Raw genomic sequence first — 14617 nt, 5'->3', positions numbered from 1 at the left:
TGAAGCAGCAGACAAAGAGTGGGTTCAAAGAGGGCAACTTCTGAATGGAGTCTCCACGTATATAAAGGAAGACAACTTAGAGACCATTCAATCTAAGAGTCCACTGAATGCCAGGCCCCAACTGCTGCCCGGATTACACATCAGTTGACCAAAATGTTTCCCAATTTTTAACAAGCTCAGGTGACAACTTGGAAAAACAAACTATTTTCTACTCTTCCAATTCACTATTAAATGCAAGTTTCCAAATGACAGTATGCTTCTGTTCCCTTCAGGGCAGGGAGAAGACAATCACTTCCATGAAAAGTCTCAGTCTAAGACTGAACTTCATCTGAAGATGATGAGTGACAAGGTCAATCCCCAGAACCACCCCTAACATTAACCCTAAATTAAATCCTCTGCTCTTCAGGCTTCTTCTGTTTTATTATAACTGGGGGGAGGGGGAGGGGCCAGAAAAGACATTTTATAAACTGATGGACACGAAAGGATTTTTTTTTTTAATTAAAAGAAAGAAGCACCACATACCTGTTGTGTATTTCTTTGGGACTGTGAACTGGACTGCAGCCTCCTCAACAAGGGCACGCCATTCCTAGACAGCCTTTTTAGTAACCAGTAACTGTGAGCTCTCTCAACAAACTGCTTCTTCCGCTGAACGGCCACCTGAGTCATAATCTTATTTAATCTAAAATATGGAAAAACTCAAAGTTTAATTTTTGAAGTAACATATCAAAGAGAGGCTTTTGATTATGGAAATCAGGAAAAATCTTGTGGCAATATTCTATTTTTATTTCAAACTTAAAACCAAACTGGCAATGATACATCCCTCCCCATCATAATCACCACCACATTTGAATGCTGATTTTAAGTCATGATTTACAATTTACCTACAAAGCTGCCCATAACTATCTAAAATTTTTTTATGATTTGAAGAAAAGTAATGTTAGAACCTACATATAGCTTTATCATTTTTCACTTATGTCTTCTTTAAACAAGTTGACCTCAATCAAATGTAACATATCTTTTGTGCTAACAATTATTTTAAATTATGTACATTCACAGAAATTTAATAAAAGAAACAAGTCATTTAACTTTTTGAAAAATACCATTTTTTAAATAGTCTTTAAATCTGGCAAATACTCTGAAGTAACTCATTTCTCTTCAAATAAAGATGGTTAAATATATTCAAAATTCATAAAATGAGTCTTTTAAAAAAGTCTAAAAATTTCCTGGGACTAAAATTTATTCGTAGAGAAAGTTATAGCCTTGAAATAGTAGATCAAAAAGGCCTACACTTCTCTGCTGGTTGGCATCCTTGATATGTTGAACTAAAAAGGGATTGTTTTGCATATTTGCTTCTTATGGACATAGCAGAGTGATAACTACTTTGAAAAGTACACAAAAAGTATACAGATTTTTAAATTTCCCTTTTTTACTCACAGAAAAGTAAACATTTCTGAGATGCAGTTAAGAGAATTCTAGGTTCTGACCAGGTATGCTCTCACTCTTGCACTCTTCTTTCCCTCCCTCCCTCCCTCCATCTTTCACAAACTCATGCAAAGAACCAAAAGAGTAATCAGCTTCTCTCTTTAGCTGCTTCCTAGATCATCAGAGAATACAACCACACTGCTGTTCCATTCCACACAATTGATTTGTTTCTCCAACCAGACATACTTAGTTCCCACTTACTTTCCAAAGATCTCCTTTCCATCCAAGTCTCCCAAATAGTGTAGCACAGTGTAGGCATGGCCTGAAGCCAGAAGACCTAGGTTCAAATCCCACATCCTGGTTATGTGACCCTAGACAAGCCATGTAAATTGCAAGTACCCTAGACAGTTCTCTGAGATTGGCTACACTGCAGAGAGGAAGCCAAGCTGCACTGGAGGGAGTTGGTTCATCTGTGAGCTTCCTAAGCCAATGACATCACTCAGATTCAGACTCTCAGGTGGTTCTGATACAGCAACTCTTCCCCAAGAAATACTTTAAGTAGCTAAGTCAGATTCCCCAAAAAAGGCAAGGCATGCCAACCTGATCCCAGTGACTTTCCTGCCACCACTGGGCTCAGGGAAGTGTCAAGAACATAGGCCAAAATTTGGAACTATGCCCAAAGGGCGATAAAAGAATGTCTGCCCTTTGATCCAGCCATAGCACTGCTGGGTTTGAACCCCAAAGAGATAATAAGGAAAAAGACTTGTATAAGAATATTCATAGCTGCGCTCTTTGTGGTGGCCAAAAATTGAAAAATGAGGGGATGCCCTTCAATTGGGGAATGGCTGAACAAATTGTGGTATATGTTGGTGATGGAATACTACTGTGCTAAAAGGAATAATAAAGTGGAGGAATTCCATGGAGACTGGAACGACCTCCAGGAAGTGATGCAGAGTGAGAGGAGCAGAACCAGGAGAACATCGTGCACAGAGACTGACGCACTGTGGTACAATCAAATATATTGAATTTCTCCATTAATGGCAACGCAGTGATCCTGAACAACTTGGAGGGATCTATGAGAAAAAATATTATCCACATTCAGAGGAAAAACTGTGGGAGCAAAAACACAGAAGAAAAACAACTGCTTGATCATATGGGTCAATGGGGATAGGATTGGGGATGGAGACTCTAAATGATCATCCTAGTGCAAATATCAACAACATGGAAATAGGTTCTGATCAAGGATAAATGTAAAACCCAGAGTAGCACATCAGCTACAGGAAGGAGTGGGGGAAAGGAAGGGAGGTAAAGAATATGATTCTTGTAACCAAGGAATAATGTTCTAAATTGACTAAATAAAATTTCCCAATAAATAAATAAATAAATAAATGAAATTAACCCCCCCCCCCAAAAAAAATAGGTCAAGGTTTCCTAGAAGGCAGGATACATTGCAGTGAGATTGGAGGTCCTTGGGGTCCAGAGGGATGTCTTTTTAAATCTAGCGATCATAAGCTTTTCCCATCTAACGCCCAAGTTTTCCAGATATCACTGTATTCCTGATTAAACACTTAAATATCCTATTTCAAAGGGACAGAAGGAAGACCCCAGGAAAAGCAGAAGGGAGAATTATATAAATATTTCGGTTTAGAAATTTAAAAAGCAGTTTCTGAATTATTCAGGGGAAACAAAAGACAACCAGGACAAAGAAACCAAATAAAATGACTGATTATCAATAAGCCTTTTAAAACAGCCAGTTCTAGAAAAACCCAAGTCCCACTCCACAGGCTCAGAGCCCTCAACTCTCTTCCCTGGGCAGGTTGCAGGCCTAACTCAAAGGCCTGCTGGCTCCCCAATCCACAAAGGATGGGGTAACCAAAGAAGCCCCTAGTTCAAGAATCCAAAGCCCTGCTGGTTCTGTGGCTTCCTGGTGACTAAGTATCTTTATCTGTAAAATGGAGATGAATTTTACCCAGAGTTCCTGAAAGAAGAACAATCTATAAACCCTAATGTTAGCTCAAGCACTGGCCAAGAGGATTGGATGGATTTGGGCCTCCCTAAGGAAGGCCCAGGAAAACACAAACATGTGTGGCAATTGGTCACTAGAATGGTAAAATGAGCTCTGGTTTGCAACCCCATTACACCAGCACGTACTCAGAAGCACCAATTCATTTGCTTCCAAACTACTCACTCAGGAAGGGACTCTGTGCTGATTTTTGCCCCAGACCCATTTTATAAATCTTTTTGAACACCTGATGACCCAATACTTCTTCCTTCTCTAACCCAAGCACACACAACCCTCACACTTACAAGCAAGAAACATCCCTGATTTCCTAAGGAGCCCACTAGGACAGACTGCTGCTTGATTCTCTTTTCCAGTACGTAGAAATGGATGGCCAGATACCACCAAAGACACTGGCCTTGACAGAAAGCCATTTCTTTACATTATCCACTGGATAAGAAATAGAGAAAATGGGACACATGCCTGGCAAATTAAACTGTGGAACTTAAAAGCACAGCAATGTTTTAAAAATTATTTTCCTATCAATTTCATAACAGTTGATTTCTGAGATTTCGATATAAATATTTATCATGACCCTTAGGGCAGAGAGATGAAAAATAAGCCCAAGAGGCTCAGAGGTGCAGGTATTCCCCGAAGTGGCCAACACATATTCTGTCTGTGTGCACTTTTTGGAAGAAGTCACCAAGCTCTGTGGATATTCCTGGATTCTGCACTCCCAGGATTCTTGACCTACTCCCAGAACTCCCATAATAATCTCCAACCTCACTGCTCTCACTATCTCTAGGTCCCAATCCTTATCACCATAGAGATCTTCCAGAGAAATGGCCAGACAGAATAATATCTAATTTCTTAGCCTTCAAAGCAGCCTCCAAGGCCCCCCACAATCTGGCCAAGTTCGACCATCTCTCCTCATACACTGACGCTTTGGGCAGCAGGGCTCCCAAGGTCTTCTTGGGCTGTTCCATCTCACCATGGAAAATGTTGGTCTCCACCTTCAAGGCCAAGTTCAGGTTCCATCTCCTCCATAAAACCCTCCCTGACCCCTTCAGCTGAGAGTGGCCTCTCCTCATATTTTCCTAGAGTACAGAAGAAGTATACAAAAGTCACTACCACTGCTAAATTTAATATACGCCTTTTAACATTAAATTTCATACTGACATTCTAAGCTTGGTATACAATCTTCTTTGTATTCTTGTCTTTCTTGATAGATATTTAAGGCCAACATAAAAGACTTTTTTTTTTTAATTTGCCAGAAAGACTTGTACCAGATGGATTTGAAATGAGCTAAGATGCGTCTCCAAAACCTCACTGAAACACTCACTTCCATCATCTACAAGATATGGGTGCAAAGACTATGTACCTTGAGGCTTCCCTATAAGGCGGCTCAAATAAGATCATGCCCACAAAATGCAAGCTATAAATGTCAGCCATGATCTTTGAAAGGCGAATTTAGGGATTCAAAGCTCCTTTCCCTTGAGTCCTTGGGCTCCTGCTTTGTCCTATTTACATTCCTCTTTATTTTCAGACTAGCAAAGATCACCAGCTTTACCGTTTTCAGGGATGCCTAACAGAGAGGAGGAAGCACTTAATGCCTTGTGAACTGAGCTGTTCCATTCTTCAGAGAAAGGAGCAGGAATAAAAGCTCCTGATAAGCACCCCAAGTTTCATACTCTTCACAAGTGGCATCTATAACCAACCTCTAAGAAGAAAAGGAAGAAAATGGAAGGGAAATATCAGTGTCAGAACAGGGCAAAAGAAATCAGAGAGGAGCACTTCCATTACCGGCTGACCACACCTGCTCCGGTCCAGCCCAGAAGAGAGCTCTGCACCCATGGGTCACCTCAGGTACTGAGCATGGGGAAAGGGGGAGGAAGAGCCAAGAAAGAATGAAAGTCAAGCTGCTTTGCATACAAAAGCAACAGTCAACCCATCTGGATCTCTTCAGCAAAAAGAAGAGTCACATTGGCTGTTGAGCACACACTAATTTACTGCTTGTTGACTGGTCACAGGCACACCAAATGCTCATAAAAGATGTTTTTAAGTCCTATTATACCCCTTTAGGAGGTTACTAATGGGGTTACTAATGGGGGGGGGGGCTTCAAGAAGACCTGCGAAAGTCACTTAATAGCCTCGGTTTCTTCATCTGTAAAATGCAGATTAACTACAGCACCTACCTCACAGGCTTCTAAGCTAGACACCTCCAAGTGCATGGCAAATCTCACCAACATAACTGTTATTATTCACAGCAGCATGATTTATAAGAACAAAAAGCCACGGGTGAGGAGCGGGTGCCACAAGTGTGCTTTCTGCATGTGGCTGTCCCTCAATCCTGCCTCCTGGCTCCCTTCTAGTCCCAGCTACAATCCCGCCTTCTCATAGGAAGATTTTCCTGATCCCACTTAGTGCTTAGGGCCTTTCTTCTCTGCATTTTCTCCCATGCAGCCTCTCTCTATCTTCTCTGGACATAGTTATTTGCATAGTGTCTCCCCCATTAGATTGGTGGCTGCCAGAGGGCAGGGACTGTCTTCTGCCTTTATAGCCTCAGTACTTAACACAGTGCCTCACAAAAGGCTGTTGTTAGCTTGAAGTTAGCTTGAAAGCAATGACAATCATGAAGAAATGTGGAAAGATGATTCAAAGACAAAAAATGGCGTGCCCCTTGCAATTAGGTAAATAATGATGGGAACAAAATCAAGAAAACTACAGCTGAGTCTCAATTAGTGCGGATAATGAGGCCCCTGCAGTAGTCACATATATTCCAATTCCCAATTATAATTCAAAGTTATAATTACATAAAACATGGCAATTAGTCCCAGCCCAAAGGAAATAAGAAGTCTGACTTCAAATAATGAGACCACTTCAGGGGTGAGAGAGGCAACATTTAGAACAAGACACAGGAAACGAGGACATTTAGTGCTGAGCTTGTTCAACAAGTGAATAGGCACTTTTTTCCCACAAACTGAAGACTCAATTTTGAAGGTTCCACACACAATTTTTCTTTGCTCACTTGTGCATCTACATTTTTGATCATTAAGTTTAAATTTAAACAACTAAAACAGATCCTAATTGCTTTTTAACATCAACACCTTCCCAAATTCAGAACCATGGCACAACTGTATCCAGTCTCTGCTACTCTCCCTGAAGGCCCAAAGAGGAGGCTGCCACTTGCAACTTGAACCCAGAGCTCCCTGAGTCAGTGGCCGTACTGGGCTATTTCCTGCCTGTGTGACCTCTGACAGGGCCCAGTTTCCTCTCTAAACAAGATGAGTCTATCACCAAGAAGCCTTCCAGGCCTAACGCCTACAAACCAGGACACTGTGGGTGTCTTTTGGTTGGGAAACATCTGAATCATTTGTTGTCCACTAATGTAACTCAGTCATGAAGAATAGATATGATGATTTGAGAAGAGCTTAGGAAGATTTGTATAAAGTCAGTAGTGCCAGGCAAGCAGCTGAAATGCTGAATTTAGATTAACCACAACTACCAATCATGATCTCAGAAAAGAGTTGGAGAAATACATCTTTTGGGGGGAGAGTGGGGTCACTAGAGGTACAAAACGTTGACTGGCTTTGCTTAAATTTTGTCTTTGTTACAAGGGACAGACCTTAAGAAATTCCTAATGTAAACACACACCAAAAAAATAAACTTATTTTTTATATTAATCACATGGGAGCAGCTAGATAGTACAGTAGAGAGAGAACAAGTCCTGGAGTTGGGAAGTCCGGGGTTCAAATCTGGTCTTATTTCCTAGCTGTGCGGCTCTGGACAAGTCACTTAGCCCCAACTGCCTCCCCCTTACTTCTTTTCTGCCTTGGAATCAATTCTAAGGCAGAAGGTAAGCGTTTTTAAGAATAAATAAAACTACATAAAACTAATCATATGAACTAGGAGCACCTGTAGTGTCTTTAATATAATTTTTAGAATAACCAAATCAGTCTGAACAAAGTAACTTGATCACTAACAATATTCACCTAAACCCTCGATTAGAGTCCCAGACTTTTAAGATGTTTTCTCCCACCTGACAGACACGGTCCCTCACACATCAATCATACTTTCCAGACTGGGGGAGAGGGAGATCACCACCACCAAGGCAACACTTTCAGGCCCTGGGTCTTCAGCAAGACCTCAAACCATCCAACGTTGGCCAACTGTCCTCCTCTGTCATCACAGCCAAAAAGCACTGATCATCTCCTGGTGGTCAGGCCTCTGGCGACAACGCTCTGAACTCAGCTCAGTGACCAGTCCCTCCCGGGGCCCCACCCTCCCAGCCCTGTGCTCAGCCTTGGAAGCACTTGAAGAAATGGCAGTTACATGGAAGAGTAAACACGTGCACACATACACACACCCCATAGCAATGAGATACTACTACCGAACTAGTAAATGAGCAGCAAAATTCAGAACCATTTTCCTGTTTCCTAAACTATCTCAAGCTCATAATTCTACTTTAAAATTGATCATCTTAAAACACTACTGACCTGCAGAAAATACTCTGGCTAATGGGCTGGCTCCCATCTGGTACAGATCACTTTCCCAGTACTATTTTTATTCCTTGCAATTCTCTCTCTACCCAAACAAATCTGCTCACCAGATGTTTTTTATTCAACCTCAACTGGAGGAAATTCCTGGATGAAAATGACCACACTCCAGGATATGGAGTCAGGCCCTGAAAATGACAGAACACCCCTACTCCAACTCCCTTTTTCTGGTTAAATTTCTCAGCCCACATTCAATGGCAATGACCAAACAGCCATCAAGTCCCAAGACTTTCCTGCTCTGATGGGATGCCAAAGAAGGTCACTTCTTTTGATCCTGCAATGAGGCAGCAATTCTCTCCATCTCCCATCTGAAGACATCAGGCATTGTTCGATATTTGCATTTATGACAACATAGGCAGGTCTAGGTTTACCACCACCTCGATAAACTAATCCATCCATCCAAATGGCACATGAACCTCCCCCAAAACTACAAAGTTATCACTGTGCTCCTGAAAAATCGCCCTCTTTTATAGAATCTGTGTCGTAAGGTCCTAAGAAGAGGTAGAAAAGCAGCTGGAAAGGAAAGCTCATAAGCCCAAGAGAAGATCTGGGCAAGGTGATTTTGCCCAAAATATCCCGGCAGGTTTCTTCACTGCCTGAAATCTACTAGTGAAAAGAGATTCATTTGAGTTAATAAGCATCCTTTTCTCAAAATGCCTCTCTGGGGTAAAGGAGCCACTGGATCAAACATGGTGGGAATTAATTCCATCAGGTTGCTTTTTACCTAATACTTGATTGAGACTTGCTATACCAACAAGTCAAGAGTTCTGATTTGGAGGAAATGGAAAGCATCTGGGACCCTTGAATTCTCTGGAGGATCAGGAAGGGATGGCAGTGTAAAAAGATCCATGGAGAATTGATGACAGCATTAAGACACTGGTCATCTCTGGAGGATGGGGCAAGGGTATAGAAGGGGAGGTGAGAAAGTGTCCAAGACAAATTAACTCTTTTTCCAAGGCCAGGTCCTGCCTCCAATGGGAGACAACACATGTACATGGATAAGTATGTATAAGATATGTAACTACCACTTACAACACTGTTTCCATGGGGAAAAGGGATTCCAAGTTTCAAAGAGAGTTACAAATTAACTTTTGGAATGGCCCATCTCAAAAACTGGGGTCTACAAGTGGAGTTGTGAGGCCTTTTTTGAAGGTGGTTAACATCAGATGTCTCCGAATTTAATGCCTCCAAGAATGAAGCTGCTTCAGTTGACACAAAGCATTTTTTTTAATCCATAAAGCAGATAGCAGGATGAAGTGAACATTTTTATTTCCAAATAAAAATTCTTAAGATTTCTGCATCAACTTTAGTCCTAGTGTTAATTTCATTAAAGCTAAGAGTCTTTTAGTTTTAAAGACCTACTTGAATGATTCTATCTGTGGGTATTATCCTGTTCCACTGCCCTGACACCAAGTCCAAAGACATTCTGACTGGACACCTCCCCTTTTACAGATGTTTGTCTGACACCGAAGACCTCAGGAGAGCCCTGGCTCCACGTCTCATTTACTACATGAAAAAGCAGAGAGCCCAGTCATCTTCAGAAAAGGATTTCTGTGCCTGACACCCAAAGCAAACGCATACTCTTTCCCTTTGTCTCCCATAGGAAGGCAACTATTTCTCAGAGTTCACATTCATGCATTTTCATAAACTTCAAGGTAAACAAGCCCAGTTTATTCCTCCTCTAGGCAGAACGAGGACCCAGTCAATGAAAGTCTCCCTACCCCTCACCCCATGGGTCCCTGCTCGCTAGGCCCCCAGACTTCAAGTCTAGAAGTAGCATCAGAAGAAACTATAAGAAGAGCTGGAAAGGGGCATGGGGGAGGTTAAAGGATAAGCATTCCAATAATGAGCAGCTGGGAGGCAAAGACTGAGGGATATTCTGCTGGGAACAGCCTGGCTGACTGAAGGATCAATCTATGAGTTGTTTCAGATCTTGCTTCACTTGCTCCCCCATCCCCTTTCCCGTCCTTCACCATCCTTGGAAGCGGGCCTTACCCACTCTGACACAGAACATGGTCTCAAAAAGCCTCCCGATTCCTCAACTCAAGTTTGGGGCTTAATCTGGCACTTGGTGGGCCCTGCATGGCCTCTGGTCATACTATGAGGACTCTTGTCTCTGCTAACAATCCTGGAAAAACAAGTGCTTCTTAGACGATGTTAGAAGTGATGCACAATGACTGAAGTGACCCCTTAAGAACAAAGCCTCAGCCATAGCCATTCCCCAGTGGTCCATATGATACTCTCTGGCCTCAAGTGGCCTGCCATCCCCAGGGTAGAAGGCTACACACCTGGGTAGAGAGACCTGGAGGCACCTGAGCAAATGCAGATGGCCAGGGCAGGGTATTCCACAAGGCTTAAAAATCCTGCTCCACCCCGTATCAGTCTTCCTTCCCCATCTCCAAAGTAAAACCCCCAGAACCACAAGGACCAGCTGCTTGGCAACATCCAGGCCCCTTTTCTGGTTCTGTAGCCTCTTGGGCCCAAACACAAACCAGGAGGTACTAACGGGGCTCTGAGAGAGCCATGGTCCAGTGCGGCTGAGGAACCCTGACCAAAAACTAGCCATGTCAACAAATGGAACCTTGAGCTGGGGCGGTAAATGCAAATGCAGAGATACATCAAATCATGGTCTTAACCTCTCCCAACGACACACTCTCGTTACCTTCTAGTCTGTAAATATTGAGAAGACAACCTCAGAATTTCCTCCCAGGTTTCTGCCTCTAAGCTTGTTTTCTGCAGGAGGCTCAGGACAGAGACGAATGAACCTGTAAGAAATGTGCTTCCAAGAGAAAGAACTGTGACTGTCCCTACAAAGTGGACAGAAATTGCTTTGGTGGGGAACCAAGACTGCTAAGGGAAAAATAAAGTTGTCCATCATCCCAGTGGGAATGATTTTGTAGTAAATAGTCAAGTTTGGAGCATTACCAAAACCAACAAATTCAAGAACTCTCCACCTGTGCCCATATTTATAATGGCAGCTCACAAGAAGACAGAGCTTTTCAGTTTATAAAGAGCTTTACTCAGAGCACCCCAGGAGTCAACCACTGGCACTCCAGCAGAGACCTGAGGTCCCCAAAGTCCTTCACCTCCACATTAGCTCCTTTGTTCAGGCTGACTTGGTTACTCTAAAACTTATGCTCAAGATTTATTTCAGATGTTTATGATTCATATTATTAATTTTATTTATTTTAAAGGTTTTTTTTAATCCTTACCTTCTATCTTAGGATCAATACTAAGTATCGACTCCAAGGCAGAAGAGAGCTAAGGGGGAGGCAATTAGAGTTAAGTGACTTGCCCAGGGTCACACAGCTAGGAAGGGTCTGAGGCCAAATTTGAACCGAGGTCCTCCCAACTCCAGGCCTGGCTCTCTACCAGTGTTTTCATTTCTCAAGCCTGAAATCCTTTCCCTCTTCACTTTCCAGCTTCTCTGACTACTGAGATGCCACCCTCTACAGGAAGTTTTTTCCCCAACCTCCCTTAATAACGGAGCCCCTCATTGTCTGCTATTTCCTATTGTCCTGACTACTGCTTGCTTATATGCAGTGCTATGTTGCCTTTGCTTCTCAAGGGCAAGGGCATCTCTGGCCCCTCTTCCTATCCACTGACATGCCCAAACATTTATTACCTATTGGCTAATTAAAACAGGAAGGTCTCTGAAGTCATCTAAGACTTTGAGCCCTACTTGAATTAGGAATCCTCTGTCTATGACATCTCTGACAAGAGGTCAAACTGCCTCTGTTAAAATCACTCCAGTAACCGGGAATTCACCCCCTACAAAATCAATGCATTCCATTTATGGACGCCCACATGATTCGTTTCTTTATACAAGGTAAAACTTGCCTCCCTGCTACTTTCATCCAGATTCTGCCCTTCAAGAGGAAATGAACTCCACCTAATCCTTCCTCTCCAGAAGAGTACTTCAGATATTGGACTCTAGGGACTGCATCCCATTAAGTCCCTCCTCCTTCACCCCCTCCTCTTCCAAAAGGATCCTAGGATTACACAGAAAATCTTTGCTATCTTCCAGACCAACACAGACCTCAAGAACGAACCAAAGCCTCCAGCCTCCTTTGCTAAATCTGATCGTAAGCCAGCCAATTCCCAGCTCTAGGCCTCAGGTTGTTCATTTATCAAATAAGGGGGTCCAGGATCTTTGCTGCTGGACTGCTCTGTGGAGGATACCTCCTCCATCTGGGGCCCCCAAGACCCTCTGCAGGACAAGCAAGGTGCCCTGGCCTTTTATCCAAGCTCTCATCCCTCTGTCTGGCCTACCTGCAGCAGGTCTCCATCCACCAGACAGAGGACTTCACATTGCCACATCTCAGGCCTTCCTCGGCACCCCCCCTCTCCAATCACTGATACTTAGTCTAGGCTTGCTAGCATGCAGACCACATCCCAGTGATCCTGAACCCCAGGAGCTGTTCTGGAGTAGGCTCTCCCTCAAGCCTCCCCCCTTCATGTCCAACTCAAGATCTACCAGTCAAGGGATTGTGCCCTCTGGAATGCCTGCACCCAACCTGGCAAACCTCTCATCCTGGCCCTCTTTCTCTCTGGCTTTTCATTCTCTGACCCCAGCTTTCTACAATACAGAGAAAGTACACTCCATCTCCTACAGCCCTTCGAGACTCTCCCTCAATCACCTTTACCCAAGAACCACTATTCCCAACGAGGATCTATGTTCTCTGGAACTCACAGCCACAGACTCCATCCCTTCTCCAACTGGTGTAGAGCAGAACTGGAGAAAGTGACAGAATGAAGACTTCTGGGCCTCCACAATCTGATGTCCTCCCAGAAAGCAGTAAACCCAAGGATTTCTTCTGCCCCACTTCATTCCAAACCTCCTCTCCTCCACACCCTCCTCAACCTTCCCTCTTAGGAACGCAGTGACCTCACTTCCCAAACACAGGGAGCTCTTTCTCTCCCCTCCTCATCCTCATCCTCATCTACCATTCTCTTCACTCCAATCTCAGAAATAAGTGGCCCTATTCCCCCTGCCAAGGAGATTCCCCTCCCTATCAGGTGGGAGGTATAAATCCTTCAGTCACGCCTCATCTATTGGCTCCATGCCCATGTCTCTCTCTCCCTTGTCCTTAAAAACCCTTCATTTGATACCACAACCATCACTGCGTGTAATACCCTTTATCTTTAGACAGAGGAGTGGGTGGGGTCTGGAATCCAGCCATAGAAATGTCCTCACTGGGTGACCCTGGCCAAGTCCCTTCCCCACCGTCTGCCTCAGTTTATTTGTAAAATGAGATTATAAAAGCCCTTGTCTCATAGTTACCAGGAGACTCAGATGAGATGCAAACCACAGGTGTGCCAAACTCAAAGTGCACTGTAGTGATAGCTATTATCATTTCCATCTCTCCTCCCCTTCTCAGCTCAATTCCTGGAGAAAGCCATCTAGGTTTTCTTCTATACCCTGAGCCATCAGGCTAGTTCTGAGAAAGTAACCAGCCATCTCTTAATTCCTCATCTATCACCTCCTCCTTTTCCTAGAGTCTAAGTTTTCATGACAATACTGTCTAGGGCTTGCCATTGTCTGACCGTTGCCCCAAGCCTCCAGTCACATGCTTGAACCACAGTATCGCCCAAAGCTGAGACCTCTTTCTTTTCTCTATCTCACTCTGTCATTATCTCCAGGCAGATGATTCCCATCCTGGTCTCTTCTAAACTGCAATTGCCCAAGCACGATGTCCCTTGTACATCTCAAACTGGATGTCCCTAAAACAGGGTGCATGAACTTTTCCTCCAAACTCTCTCTCCTCCCTAACTTTCCCTAATCTAATCTTCCTTGGAGTTCACAATTTCAGTGTAATCTTCCCCCAGCCACACGCCCAATCCACATGTCCCCAAGCCCTTCTCTCCATGCCTATGGCCCCCTCCTCACTGGACTCCAGCAACAGACTTCGAAGTGGAAGTGGCTTCTGAGTCAAATTCTCTGGCTCCAAACCATCTCACATTCAGGGGCCACGATGATTTCTCTGTGTCTGACCATGGCAACACCTAGTTATCTCCTCTCTCCTCCCCTCAAGCCCAAACAAATACCTTCCTCCTTCTTTTCAAGTCTCCTAACACATGAAGCAGCTACATAAAACCAAGGGCACTTCCTCACCATCTCCAGCTCCTCATGCCTGCCAGGGATGCTCTCCAGTCTTCTCCCTGCCTTTAGTCTCAGCTCAAACCTCACCTTGGCCATGCTTTTCCTGGTTGTTGTCATTCCCCCAGATACAAATGCCTTCCCCTTTCAGACTATTTTCAGTATACTGTATTTATGTGTGTCTGTATCTTGCATGTTCTTTGATATTTCCATGTGGCTTCCCCTACTACTAGACTGTAACCTCTCTGAGACCTGGTATTTTAGTCTTTCTTTTCCTCATTTCAAATCTTTCAATTGTCTCCATGTTTTACTCTTAAAAATCCTTACAGCTAAAAGCAATCTGAGAAGCCACAAAGCAGTTTAATACATTGGGCGTGTGCAATTCTAAGACATTTAAAGAGCTTAGATTAATTTAGAGACTATCTCACACACACATAATAGGGTATCTCAGGAGGTGTGACTATTATTCCCATGTTACAGATGAGGAAAACACAGAACTGATACCAAGACAGAAGGTAAGGGTTAAAAAAAATTTTTTTA

General features: G+C 43.4%; 1 protein-coding gene across 5 annotated transcripts in view; it reads right to left on the bottom strand.

Annotated features, from left to right (window-relative positions):
* The window catches only part of BRD1 (bromodomain containing 1), a 74219-nt gene that overhangs the window by 53661 nt on the left and 5941 nt on the right, over positions 1-14617 (bottom strand). For all 5 annotated transcript variants that reach the window (XR_472209.3, XR_001624608.2, XM_007502520.3 and 2 more), the window contains exon 3: positions 523-679. Coding sequence is in view for 3 of the 5 variants with exons in the window: in XM_007502520.3 (XP_007502582.1) it covers positions 523-679 (157 nt within the window). In the remaining 2 variants the exon portion in view is untranslated. The remainder of the gene's footprint in view (positions 1-522; positions 680-14617) is intronic.

Source organism: Monodelphis domestica, chromosome 5, assembly GCF_027887165.1.
Source record: "Monodelphis domestica isolate mMonDom1 chromosome 5, mMonDom1.pri, whole genome shotgun sequence".
NCBI classification, from domain to species: Eukaryota; Metazoa; Chordata; class Mammalia; order Didelphimorphia; family Didelphidae; genus Monodelphis; species Monodelphis domestica.
The sequence above is the reverse complement of the archived record's forward strand: the minus strand, read 5'-3'. Positions and strand labels throughout refer to the sequence as shown.